Source organism: Salvia splendens, chromosome 8 (genome assembly GCF_004379255.2).
Source record: "Salvia splendens isolate huo1 chromosome 8, SspV2, whole genome shotgun sequence".
In the NCBI taxonomy this organism is placed as follows: Eukaryota; Viridiplantae; Streptophyta; class Magnoliopsida; order Lamiales; family Lamiaceae; genus Salvia; species Salvia splendens.
The window spans coordinates 16,929,171-16,943,122 of NC_056039.1; the positions used below are offsets into that span (position 1 = coordinate 16,929,171).

The 13,952-nt window shown below is 39.9% G+C and overlaps 2 protein-coding genes across 8 annotated transcripts; one reads left to right on the forward strand and one right to left on the reverse strand.

Moving 5' to 3' along the window:
- The first annotated feature begins 213 nt into the window (after positions 1–213).
- LOC121745847 (protein NEDD1-like) lies at positions 214–5,509 on the forward strand. Its single transcript, XM_042139795.1, has 10 exons — positions 214–349; positions 425–534; positions 3,266–3,523; positions 3,605–3,709; positions 3,800–3,865; positions 3,934–4,149; positions 4,234–4,656; positions 4,734–5,111; positions 5,184–5,330; positions 5,402–5,509. The coding sequence occupies exons 1-10, from the start codon at positions 214–216 to the stop codon at positions 5,507–5,509; spliced, it is 1,947 nt and encodes a 648-aa protein (XP_041995729.1).
- Positions 3,744–9,188, reverse strand: LOC121745953 (integrator complex subunit 3-like). 7 transcript variants are annotated; one of them, XM_042139903.1, is made up of 4 exons: positions 6,304–9,188; positions 6,103–6,210; positions 5,914–6,026; positions 3,744–5,825 (listed from the first exon to the last, which is right to left on the reverse strand). In XM_042139903.1, exon 1 carries the CDS (start codon positions 8,871–8,873, stop codon positions 7,437–7,439), a length of 1,437 nt encoding a protein of 478 aa, XP_041995837.1. In that variant the 5' UTR covers positions 8,874–9,188; the 3' UTR covers positions 3,744–5,825; positions 5,914–6,026; positions 6,103–6,210; positions 6,304–7,436. The 7 variants fall into 7 exon arrangements, with proteins under 7 accessions (XP_041995837.1, XP_041995838.1, XP_041995836.1 ...); XM_042139904.1 differs by lacking the exon at positions 5,914–6,026 and having other exon boundaries at positions 3,744–5,855; XM_042139902.1 differs by lacking the exon at positions 5,914–6,026 and having other exon boundaries at positions 3,744–5,861.
- Between the last annotated feature and the right edge of the window lie 4,764 nt (positions 9,189–13,952).

The window sequence follows — 13,952 nt, forward strand, 5'->3', positions numbered from 1 at the left end:
CCCTACCTCCCACGTATAAAAAATAAAAACATGTACTGATTTAGAGGAAAATATTGATTTTATTTAAAAAACAGTAGGAGTATAATTATATGTTTTGAGAATAATGTGCATGCATGCATTGAATTTGATGGAAAATATTTGATATATTTAAAAAAAAAGGTACGCAATGCATGGATCATAAGATGTGGAACCGGTGATCGTTCACATCAAAACATGAATTCGGCGAAGGTGGTGGCAGCGAGCTGTGGCGACACGGTGAAAGTCTTGGACATTTCTGAAAATGACTGTGCCCTCACCTATTCTCCATCCCCCGGCTCCACCGTCAATTCGCTCAAGTGGAACCACAATAGTCAGTTACTACTAACCCTAACCCTAACCCTATTTCATCACTTTTGGATATAATATATTTCTTCCTTTTTGGTAGATATGGTATTGGCGAGTGCAGGGGATGATGGTAAAGTCTCATTTTGGAGGAGGAATGGGACTAGATTGTGGGTCGTCCCTTCCAAAAATGATGGTGCTGGAATTGTTGAGGTTCCTACTTTTTTTCCTTTTATTCCTCAATTCAATTATTTATGGAGCTTAAATGTTTTAGGTATACATACATGGATTTAGCTTCTTTATATTATTAGCTTCTTTATATTATTTTTAGGATGATTTGGGTTTTATAAGAGACCTCTCTTCTCATTGATGTTTGTAGTAATCCTTAGGAGAGAGAAGATTTACATGGAAGGTTTTCATGCATCAAAAGTCATAACTGAAGGGTGATTTCAATACATGTCCTTCTATATGTATCTAAATTACTCTTGGAACATCATAAGGAGTGCCCATCTCTCATTGTTAGAACTGATAGAACAATATGTGAAAAGAGTATAGCAATTTGGCTAAATCTTTCTTGAGTATTTCAATTGATCACGCCCAACTCGAGCCTCGTTCCCGTATCAACTATGTCAGCAACACGGGCTATATTTGAATTACTTGAATCATCCATGATTGAACTAGGGGAGATTGTTCAAACATTGTTTGAGTTAGTGGGGGAAGAGATGCGGAACAATTTTGAAAACACCAAATTAAGGGGGAGAGGAAGAGAGAAATGATGGAAAACAATCACAACTCATTTGCACCTTCACATGAAGAATATGAGGATGAAAACGAATGAGAAGTACTCTCTCTGTCCGCCATTAAATGTTACTAATTTCCTTCTTGCCGTCCCCATTTTTAGGTTCATGCTCAAACAAACTGACAGTTATCGTTCTTATCTAATCGAATTTGAGCGATTGGTCAATTGTGTACCCCATTGGATGGATAAGGGCTCTCTATAAGGGGCCTTTATGGTAGGAGCCAAGGATGGGGAACCTACTATCTCTTTGAATGACTGGGAGCATCAACAAAAACACAATTCAATTGATTGCTGCCAAGCTTGAATTTTTATTAACCCGTGGTGTGCAGAAGAGCTTCGACTAACTGTGATTCATATCCCTTGGATATATGTTTGATTAGCCGATGGAGACAAAATGACATGTGGTTTTCGATTCGAAGCTATGAACGTAACAATTCAGGGTATTTTCAAACCACACTCTATGGATTAAATGTGTAATCTCGACGTAGTATCGAGATTGTCATGTCTGTAAAATGTTGAGAGATTTTTGAGCCATGATAATGAACTTCGAGCAAGAAATAATGTGTTGCCATAAATACTCCATCTGTCCGTAATAATATGTCACAATTTGACCCAGAACGGGTTTTAAGAAATATAATAGAAAGTGAGTTGAAAAAGTCAGTGACATGCGGGTCCTACTTTTATATAGGAGTATTAGTTTTATAATAAATTAAATGTAAGTGGAAATGGGTTAGTAGAATGTAGGGCCCACGTAAAAGTGACAAATTTTTAGTGACAGAAAATAAAAATAAAAATAAGTGACAAATTTTCGGGCTAGAAGGAGTATCATGCATCAAGATTCAAAAGTCAAAGAGTCATAATTGAAAGATTGTCTAGTGATGAGTTGTCCATTCATTTTAATAGTTCTACGTAAATAATGTGTCCTCTCATATGTATATGAGTGACTCCTGGAATATTATTAAGGAGTGCTAATACGAGCATTATTTAGTTAGTTAAATTAGGGATTTGCGTATATTTTTCATATCTTTGTTTTCTTGTAATTATTTGACAAATGAATCAAGAATATCAATATTATCGTTTATTCTCTTCTCCAAGTGAGAAAAACATCTTGCTCGACGGGCACTCGCCCGCGATAGACATTTATCGATCGCCGATCTACGGATGACGATCAGCCCGATAGGAGGTTTATCCTATCAAATTGGTCATTTCATCGCGATCTCACACTCCAAAACACCGATCGAATCACAGCTATGTCGCTGCCCGACAGGAATCCACCGCGCACAACAACTAGCCACACTGATCGAACCATAGCTACGTCGCTGCCCGACGGGAATCCACCCGCGCTCAGCAACTAGTTATGCCTTCCCACCATCTCGAACCAAAGTTGCGCCGCTTCCCGACGGAAGACTTTCCGCACACAGCACCAGATTTGGTTGCCGATGTTTTCAACTCTCTTCATTGTGTCGTAGATCCCACCTTCGGGACAAGGTGGATTCCAACCGTGGGGGAGTTGATACGAGCATTATTTAGTTAGTTAAATTAGGGATTTTCGTATCTTTTTCATATCTTTGTTTTCTTGTAATCATTTGACAAATGAATCAAGAATATCAATATTATCGTTCATTTTCTTCTCCAAGTGAGAAAACCGTCTTGCTCGACGGGCACTCGCCCGCGACGACATCTATCGATCGTCGATCTACGGACGCCGATCAGCCCGATAGGAGGTTTATCCTATCAAGTGCCCATATCTTATTGTTGGAACATAAAAAAAAAAATTATAGTATAGCTATTTGACTAAACTTGTCTTAATATTTCAATTGATCACCCCGAACTCTTTTGGTTAGAATATCAACATACAAAAGATCAACTAGTGCACTATCTGGTTCAACAAAATATAAAACAACTTGTTAGTTGGGTGATGGGATGGTTAAGTAAATTAGATAGAAAAAATCACATAGGCTCAGTGATAAAGGAAAGGTACTAGAGAAAATAATAGCCTTTGCTGTGAATGATGTTCTAATATTTCTGTACAATTGATTGTGAATAACTAGTTATGATTGTATTGTGGTGTTGTGAAGTTGTGTAAGTTTTTAATTAGGATGCGGATTGCATATTGTATGAGACCTGAACTTTAAGTTTGTGCAGTCGATATCAAGTATCGACTTTTGCAACAAAGGGTCTCGATATGTATGCTCTGGTGGAACTGGTCAAGTTGTAAGAGTATGGGATTTGCAGAAGAAGCGTTGTATCAAATGGTTGAAAGGGCATAGGGATACCATAACCGGTGTAATGTGCAACTGTAAAGATGAGCACGTAGCTTCTGTTAGCCGCAAAGGAGAACTTATTGTGCATAGCCTTGTTTCCGGGGCTACGGCCTCTAATCTCAAGGATCCTCATGCCCAGGTTGCTTAATATTTTGAATGAACTAACTGTATGATGTTTCTAGGTCTTCTTCATTATCTCCTCTAACAATTATATTACAAGGTCTTGGTTGCGCTTGATTATTCTCGGACTTCTAGGCACCTTTTAGTTACCACCGGTGATGAAGGGTCCGTACACTTGTGGGATACTACTGGCCACAGTCCAAAGGTTTGCATAGTTTATATCTTGTTGCAAACTAAAGTTTAAGGAATCTTCTTCTTTTTTTTCCAAACTCAATTTCTTGTTCGCAAATTACAGGTTTCTTGGTGGAAGCAGCACACTGCACCGGCTACGGGAGTTGCATTTTCACCAACCAACGACAAGGTATATCTGTGTCGAATATTCACAAGTGAGACTATTGTTCGCCTCTAAGAACATGGCTGTGATGACAGATAATTGGTAGCGTTGGTCTAGATATGAAGTTATACACTTTTGACACAGGGTGGTCAAAGAAGCCATCCTCTTGCATACATCATGTGGCTCCGTTTTGTTCATTAGCATACTCTGATGATGGACTAAGCATAGCAGCAGCTACGACCACCGGTCAGGTTGTACTCTATGATGTTCGGGCAAAGCCTCAACCACTATCTGTTGTAGATGCCTATGAGGTGTGATTGATTCATAAGAGTATTATTGCAACTTTTATACATCCATTTCTCTGAGGTTTTCTTAACGATCCAAACGTGCACCAGCATCAGGCCATCACGAGTATTTGCTGGCAGAGGTCAAAACCTGTAACCTTCAACAAAAGCAATTGCACAGATGAGACGGTTCTTCTTGCTGGTGATTTAGGGGATTTTATCATTATGCCTGACCCGCTTCCATCTACTACATCGGGCTTTATGAGTTCAGAACAACCTCGTTTGAGCGGCTTGTTAATGAATCCAACTCTGGCAAGATTGCATGCACCACATAATAATGTTATGGATGATATGGAGGTGTTTTCTCCCATTGCTGAAGTTCAACCACTTACACCCTCTTTTGATATATTATGGGAGAGTCATGATTCTCCGGAGAAAAATATCGATCGTCTTATACCTTCTCGAAGATTTGGCCTTTCAGAGGAAGCAGCCAGCCATGAGAATCCAATTTCCAACACAACATTATCCAAACAGGTTTATATCCCTATCTTTTCTTTCATTTTCTTGTTTAAGTTAGCTTTTCGAAAATAGATAATCCTCGTATGTTGCAGGTTGAGAATAGGTTGTCAGAATCGACTTCTAACCTGGCAGCCGCACGTAATAGCAGTGGTGGTCCACGCAAAGGGTGGGGAGGTGAGAGAGCACTAGAGAAATTCATCCACCGGCGTCATTCCACCAAAACAGCAACTTCTCGTTTCGCAAAGCCTAGCCTGATGCCTAGTCTTCGCGCCAAAGAAACTTCAGAAGCTGTTTTGTCTTCTGTACTTACCAAAAGCATCAACGGCCAAGAAAATAGTACTCCTACCAGTGAACCAAGATCCTCCCCTTATGCCTCGCCTAAATCCAAGAAAACCGGATCAGAAACTAGGGAAGACATTCTCAATAACCTCTTGTCAAACTCTCAACCACCAACACCAACCACTCCAAATGTAAGTAACAATTCATCATTTTAAGGATTACACATGAATTCAATATGTTTCATATATATGACTTGGTGGCAGGGAGGAGATGATCAGACGTTACACCAGATTTCTTTACAGCCAAATTCTTCAGTAGATGAAGAAACTCTAGCTTCATTTCGAGAATCTATTCACGGAGATATGCAAAATCTTCACTTAGAGATACTTAGGCAATTCCACGTGCAAGAGGTATGTATGTTCCTTGTGTTCCTTTATTTGCACGTGCAGCAGGTTTTTCAAGTTTGGAGATGATTTTGCAGATGGGAATGTCGAGCGTCATGAGATTAATCCTTGAAAATCAGGCTGAGATAATGCAAGAAATCCAGTCACTTCGAGAGCAAATACAACATTTCCATCATTTACTGTGAAATCCTCCTCTCACTATGAAATCCTCCAATGGTTTTTTTTTCCAAGGGCAACATGGACATTTCCTGGACGTCCGCAACGTTGATACAGGTAGCAGCGGTATTAGGGTGAGAAGGACCGCAAGTTATATAATGCACAGTTGACATATATGAAAACGTAAACAAAATAAGCACCTCTCCAGTCAGAAGAAATACGAGAAACTCAATGTTTTAGCTCTTGAATGTTCCCTTGTTCTAATTTATGGTGATATGTAGGCATACACAGCGTGTTGGAGTCTATAGTAGAAGACAGCTAAATCTCCAGAGCTCTTCATTGTGTCTGGATGACCAAGCTCTCTTTCGTTGATATCTAAAGCTTTTTATGGTATAAACATATGATAAAACAATCAGTTCACAAGTTTACTTACAAATTAAAAAGCACGAAACAGAATGGGCGGTTTTTTCTGAGCTGCTGATATGTAATGGAGAAGGCAGTGAAGCATGCCCTTTTCTGTGAGCTTGCCTCAAATTATTGCATATACTGTTAAAACAGTATCATGATTTAAAAGCTAAGCAAAAACTCTTTATTTTTGTAGATTGGATTTGGACCCACATACCTGATTAAAATCCCCAGTGACAGACAACAGACTATATGCCCCTGGTGTCATTCGATTATAAATTAGACATTCAAGAATGTCTAACTTTTGAGTTTTCACATGCAAAGTCTGTTAGGATTAAGAGTGTCATATACATCTTACATAAAAACAGAAAATCTTGAAATACCAAAGATGAAATCAAGAAATAGATTCAAAAATCACCTTGAAACTCATACCGGAGCTATGATACACACAGTTAGATTGATGAACATGTAGCCTTCCATGGTGAAGCCTGCTGAAAACCCGAGAACAGTGGATCTCCAAAGCTCTCGAAAAACAGTAACTCTCAACATTCATACATATGCAGTTCCAAAATTTAAGCCTCAAACTGATACATTAGAGTTGACTACTAAGCGACGAATATCTAAAACTTGAGGCAGTTGGAAAGAGGAAAAAAAGACAGAAAATAATGCTTAAAATAAGGTGAAGTCTTGTTCAATTTCATGACAGAAGAAGATATGAAGAATCATTAAAGCAGCTATTCTTTTTACACTCACTTCACACTTTATTTTCTCACCTTATTCTTGCCTCTGTCCTCTAATTTATCCATTCTATTTTCTTTATTATTTTTGTTTGGACAGTGGAAATAATTAAAGAATTCATCATCACCTAGTACAATCCAGTCAAATTTGAAGTACATAGACAAAGTAGAAGATCTGAGAAGTCAAGTCGTCAACCCAAAAGTGATGAAAGTGACGATAAAGCGCAGCTTAGTTAGTAAGATGATTCTCCTCTATCTAATAGGTTAGGGGTTCACGTCATCATGGGGTAGATAGGGAACAATTATTGATCCTATTTTAAAAAATAAAAAGTTGTCAATCCAATCAGCTAATAGTTTCTTATTAATCTTTGGAGTAATAGGAAGTAAATTAAGGCTTTAATCTGGTATGTCATAAGTAAACTTGCAACCACATTCCAGCAAACGAAGGCCTAACAATTCACAGAGCAATAATTTCATTTTAGAAACAGACATAGTTTTTCATCAGAATAATTTGATTCTATTGGAACCATAGAAGTGAAACAGAGAGTCACAAAAAAGAATCAAAGAGTATTACAATTATCAGTCATGTCCTGAACCTCTCCGATCCGGAAACTTGTATTCAAAGTTAAGGTCTCCAACTACAGGCTCACAGAGAAATGCAGCAGATGTTTGTGCCAACAGCCAAGTACAAGTACCGGATAAATAAACCGCTGATACTGTTAAATAGTAGTTCTACCTCAACTGCTAAAAAGAGCTTCTTGTGAAGGCCGGTTAACGATGTTTGGCACTCCAGATGAAGAAAAACGAAGGCAGACTACAGCATCTGAGAAGTTGGTATTCTGGAATTATCTACAAAGCCAGAACACCCCGAGAGCAATTCTGCAAGTCTTTCCTTAAGATTCGGAGAAAGCTTATCACATCTAGTTAACACTTCTAACGACTGAACAACGCCTTTCCTAACAAGTGTATGCAAAGAAGTTGATACTCCACGAAGCACAATCTCCTTCCTCTCAAGATCATAATTATCCAATAAAAGAAAGAGAAACTCAAGCAGAGAATTTGTAATGTCAATATATTCAGGGATAGAATGCACCATCAACAAAAGTGCAGGCTCGATATCCATAACAGTATCTAACTTCTCATTGAAAAACAGCCAATCGTAAAATAACGCAAGCTTCATATTTGCTGTAATGTAGTTTTTCATGCTGGACTTCAGTAGCCAACCTATCACAGCCCATCTTTGGATGATATCTGAATGAATAATATCATTAGATGGATGGTGAGCACAGCATATAAACCTCACTAAATCAATCAAGACTGCATTTTTCTCAGGTGTACTAAGAAACTTCTTTGTAAACCAATCCTGATACCTCAATTGGCTACCATGTTCCACATGAGTCAGCAGAAACCTCAACTGAGACTCCATTTGTGGACTCACCCTAAGCAAAAAAAACCATTTTGGAGTCATTGTATAATACAGCATTGATATATCCAAAAACTCATCAACTCCAAAAACGCTAGGGGCATACAACAAGTCCCTCCATATGGCCCGAAACTCCGGAACATGAACCAAATCCTGCAAAAGCCTAACAAGATCCCTCCCAATCCTCAAACACAAGCCGAATTTCTCCCTTAACATCTTCACACAAAAATCCTTCTCCAATTTGATTAAAGATTCAAACTTTGGAGCATTCGATATCGATACCCTGCAGTGATCAGACAGCAACCTCAGAAACACATACAAAGCAGCAGTCAAACCCGAAGAGCCTTCTTGAAGAAGGCAATCCCATTTGCAGGAGAAAAGAGTGACCATTTCGTTACACAACCACAGATTATCCTCACTAGAATCCCCAGCAACAATCTGCCGCAGAAGGCTACCTAGTAAATCAGTAAACCCAACCGCTGCCACATCAACCATCTCACGGGTAATCCAAAGAAGCTGCCTTTTTGCAGAATCGACCAACTTCCCATATATTTCATTCACAATTATAGCAAGAATGCTGGTGAAGTAGCCGTATCCATCAGTGATAACACCGTGTAAATGCTTAATGTGGATTTTACGGAGGTGGGGTTCGGATAAGATAGCGTAGATAATGGCTTTGTTGAGCAGCGAGTACTGTTCTTGAGTTGGGATGGTGAGAGGAAAAGGGGGCCTAAGCTGAGGCTCGAGACAATAGAATGCCTGGCGTAGTGTGATCTCGAGCGAGCTCTCCGCCTCGTAAGGCGGTCTTACCGTTAATTTTGACGCCATCTGGTCGTAGTAAGTGAAGAATCTAAGCAACCATCTTAGTAGCCAGTAATTTAGGCATGTTTCTTTTCATTGGAACAATCTATCAAGCAGTTGGTGGGCAGAAGGCGAGGAGATGACTGCAGAGACGTCAGGTTGAGTTGCTTTCCTCCGCCGCTCTTGTTATGAAGAAGAAGAGAGTAGTAGCTTTCGAAGCTGGACGGAGCTATAAATCGGGAAGGCGGCGGAAGGCCGTGGTGATTTGTGCCTTTTCCTCCGCCGCTTTGCTATGAAGAAGAAGAGAATGAAGCGCTGCCTACTGTGCACGTTTTATATTTTTTAGGTTAGTACTATTATTTAATGAATTTTGTAATGTTCTTTAATTTTGAAAATCAAGTTGAGGAATAAAAAAGTATAAACATTCCTCTGTATTTATCTTCTATCTCTTTCCTCAATGCGAATTTTACATATTAAGATGTGAATATTGGAATTTTGATTTAGTCATTCTATCTTTATTAATTGAATAGGGGAAATCAAATCAAGATAGTTCCATTTTATTTCTGTAACGGCAAAATGTAAATCTATCTTCCGATTAGAGAATCGAGGTCTCGAAGCATCTAATGATGGTGGATTTGGAGGTAGGTTTCTATTAAAATGACAACATCAGCCGTTAGATTTAGGAGTATATTCAACCTTAGTCTGCCACGTGACAAACTTGTTTGCCTATATATATTATCTTTGATTTCATATCGCAGATTGTTTAAAACCATATGCCGAGAATACTTGTCTATGTATCGCAGATTGTTTGCCTACATTGTCATTTTAACTATGGTGTCATCATAGTGATGTGATTTTGTATCTCATATATAGCTTTGAACCATATGCCGAATTGTTTGTTATGTATCACATATTGTTTGTATGTGTGTTACTTGTTGTCACGTTACCACTTTAAGAGTGGCGTCACCTTAACACACCCTCTGAAGGTATTCAAGATCTAAAAATCATTATTTTTAATTTTGAGAGTAAGTGCATTATGAGATTAAAAAAGAGTAATAAAAAATGATATAAAAACTGCTGGTAAGAGCATCCACAACCGTGCTCTTGCCAGCGGCACGGTTGTGGGCCCGGGCGGTACTATTCATGCCTGCTCTCTGGCAAGAGCACAACACCCACAACTGTGCTCTTCCGCAAGGACGAGCACAATTAATATAAAATTCAATTACACAAAAACATTTCCATAATATTAAAATTCATTTAAAACCCACAATAAATATTACAAATGACAAATAAAATTAAACATTGCATAATTAAAATCCTAAAAATTAAAAATTACATAATTAAAATCCTAAAAATTAAAAATTACATAATTAAAATCCTAAAAATTAAAAATGACACTACTCGTTGCCGAATTTCGCCCACATGTGGTTGATTAGGTCTTCTTGTAGTTGATTGTGGATTCGAGTATCGCGCATTGTGTGTCTTGTCTCGATCCTCTGGACAACCGTCGTATGCGGCACGATGTTGTTCGTAGTATTCTTGTTCTTCGCGTTCCGCTTCCGCCATAATATGGGTGAAATCCATTTGAGATTTTGAGTGGGGGATGAATGTGTTGATAGTTTGTATGAGAATTATGAATGAGAGATGAATGAGAGATGATTTGATGTGATAAATGGATGATGAATGTGTGTATTTATAGATGATTTTGGGGAAAAAAAAATAAAAAAAAATCAAAAAAATTCAGAAAAAACGGGAAAAAAACGGCCATATTTTTGGGATTTGGAAAATATTTTTTTTTATTTTTTAGCATTATTTATAATTAAATACCGATTTTTAAAAAAAAAATAAAAAAAAAGTTTAAACACAACGGCTATGCCGTTGACGAATGGGAGCGCGCCACGTGTGCGTCCGCTGGCACGGACGTGCTCGATACATCGAGCAGCGCCGTGCCAGCGGCGCGGCTGCAGCGGCGGCGGTCCTGCGCCTTGCCAACGGCGCGGACGGCGGTGGCGTCTTTCGCCACCGCTGCGGATGCTCTAATGTTTTTCAGTTTTCAGATTTGAGAGGAGTACGAGGTTATACAGAGAAAAAGAAGGAGACGTAAAAAGAAACAATAAATAATGCTCGTAGTAATGTTTTCAATTTTCATATTTGAGAGAAATTGCAGGCCGCAGGGTTACACCACGGAGAGAAAAAACGAAAAAAAAAATAAAATAAAATAAAATAAAATAAAATAAAATAAAATAAAATAAAATAAAATAAAATAAAATAAAATAAAATAAAATAAAATAAAATAGAATAAAATAAAATAAAATAAAATAAAATAAAATAAATTGTTGATTAATTTTGCACCTAATCAATAGTCGCTCATAGAGGCGCCTAAATTGGGCTAACAGAACTCATTATTTAATTTGTTTTGTAAGTAAAAGTGGGTTTAAATTCAATGGAAATGGACCGAATAAATTGAGCTTGAAAATTAAGTTACATGTAATTGGTTATTAAATTAATTAATCGTGTTAGGAGCATCCGCAACGGCGGACGTCCCGTCGGACCGGCGTACTGGATGTCCGCGCGGGACGTCCGCCATTAGGCAACAGGGAGGCGGACGCGGACGTCGCTTGCGGACACCGGAGTTCCGTGGCATTCCGGGGACGTCCGCCATTGCGGTGCCACGATGGACGTCCCGGCGGACGTCTCGATTTTTAATTTTTAAAAAAAAAACTCTATATATTGGGTTTCGGGGAATTCAAATATTGGGAGGTCTATCTTGTGGTGCAGACTTCCGTCAAGTTTAGTTCGGGTGTTGAAGCTGGTTGGCCGAAGCGGACGAAGATCAACGCCTCCGGGGAGTACAACAGCAGTGATGGTTCCCATGAACTCCCTGACGTCGAGGCAGAGTTCCCGGCCCCTCAACCGTCTTCCCGCCGTTGTCGCCCGGTTGGGCAAAAGTCTGCGATGCGGATGGCTAGGGGAAGAGCCAGCGGGTCCGCCGAGGTCCAATCGGCAGCCCCTTCCCAAATCGTTCCCGAGCTCCCCTCACTCGCCCGCATACAACAGCATGATACCCTGGTACTTACCATGAAGAAGTGACATGCAGTGACCGACCCCTTGTACAGGTTGTTGCTGAAGGATGTCATCAACAGCATGCGGCGCGATTTGGGATGCCAACCCTGCCCGAGAGTGGTGACGAGGGGACTGGCGGCGGAGACGACGAGGAGTGAGACGGGGGCCGCATTGTCGAAGCTTGAGGTTGTATGTTTTTTTCAACTATGTATTTTTTTAATAATTTATTTTTTTTTATTTAAATAAAGTGGTTGCATTTACTCTGTATTCGTGTCGAAATTTTACTTCCGTAAATTGTTTAATTTGGTGAATTTGTGAATTTTTATTATTGTGGATGTCCGCCGGAATGTCCTTGGGGATGTCCGCCATTGTGCAGTGGGAATGTCCTTATGACGTGGCAGTGCAGTGAGATGTCCTTATGACTTGGCAGAAGGTATTTTTGGGAAGTCTGTCGGGATGTCCGTCGGAACATCCGTCCCACTGTGGATGCTCTTAGGAGATTGGGCTACGAAGTTATTATAAAAATAAATGGATGTGCTGCAAATTTAGAAATGCTTGGTCTGGAAATTAATTATTTTTTCTAAGATTTATTTATTTAATTCCTGAGATGATTAATTAATTTATTAAGTTTTTCTTTTTTCAGAGTAATTTAAATAAAGAAGTTAATTTATAAAATGGATAGCACACTTTAGAGCATCCACAATGGGACGGATGTCCAGGCGGACATCCCGACGGACTTCCCAAAAACACCTTCTGCAACGTAATAAGGACCTCCCACTGCACTGTCACGTCATAAGGACATCCCACTGCACAATGTCGGACATCCCCAAAGACATCCTGACATACATCCACAATAATAAAAATTCACAAATTCACCAAATTAAACAATTTACGGAATTAAAATTTCGACACAAATACGGACGGAGAAAGTGCAATAATAATTTCATTAAATAAAAAAACTAAAAAAAGTACATTTCAACAAAAAAAATACTCAACAAATTACATTGTAAATATCATCGACGACCCATCCGCGTCCATAGCTCTTCAATTATATCGTTCTGAAGTCGAATATGGGCTTGTCGTTGACGCATGTCAGCAAATGCACGGACTCGATCGGCCTCTTCATGGGGTATCCCCATACGTACATTGGCGGTGGCCACGCCATGGCTTGGACCTGCACCATCAACATCATCATTGGCCCAATTAGTCAGTGTTGGACCTTCATCTTCGACAATCATGTTGTGCAAGATAATACATGCGTACATGATATTAACGATGTAGTTAATATACCACAGCCGTAATGGACCCTTCACTGCCGCCCATCGTGCCTGGAGTACACCAAATGCCCGCTCCACATCCTTGCGCGCTGCCTCCTGACGACCCGCAAAATAGATCTTCTTTTCATCTCTTGCGCATCTGATCATCTTCATAAAGACGGGCAACATAGGGTATATCCCATCCGCCAAATAATAGCTCATATTGTGCTGATTGCCATTGGCGAAGAAACTGACGGCCGGACCAACGCCCATACACTGCTTGTTGAAAAGGGGTGACAACTGGAGGACGTTGATGTCGTTGTTCGACCCGGCTACTCCAAAATACACATGTCAAATCCACAGCCGGTAGTCAGCTACCGCTTCAAGGATCATCGTGGGATTCTTGCCCTTGAAACCGGTAGTGTACACCCCTTTCCAGGCGGCGGGGCAGTTCTTCCACTCCCAATGCATACAATCTATGCCGCCCAACAATCTTCGGGGTTAGGCTTCCGAAGATACCTATCCCCGAATATCTCCCTAACGCCCTCACAAAAATATTGCAAACATTCGCGGGCAGTCGTCTCGCGATGTGGGGGTACTCATCGAACATGTCGACCGCATCTCCGTATGCCAGTTGCCTGATTGCGACAGTGCACTTCTGTATGGGCGTGTGGCCGCATCTCCGTATGCCGGCTGCTGCTGCAAGGCCGCTTGTATCGAGCGATTTATCTCCCTGGACGTAATGGCCCGCAACTGTTCTTTAATTTGCCGGCGTACGTCATCAGCA

Coding starts and splice junctions, on each gene's coding strand:
- LOC121745847 (XM_042139795.1), top strand. CDS start 214: ATGAATTCGGCGAAGGTGGTGGCAGCGAGCTGTGGCGACACGGTGAAA. Junction 3,710..3,799: donor CTACTGGCCACAGTCCAAAG/GTTTGCATAGTT, acceptor CGCAAATTACAG/GTTTCTTGGTGGAAGCAGCA. Junction 4,657..4,733: donor ACACAACATTATCCAAACAG/GTTTATATCCCT, acceptor CGTATGTTGCAG/GTTGAGAATAGGTTGTCAGA.
- LOC121745953 (XM_042139904.1), bottom strand. CDS start 8,873: ATGGCGTCAAAATTAACGGTAAGACCGCCTTACGAGGCGGAGAGCTCG.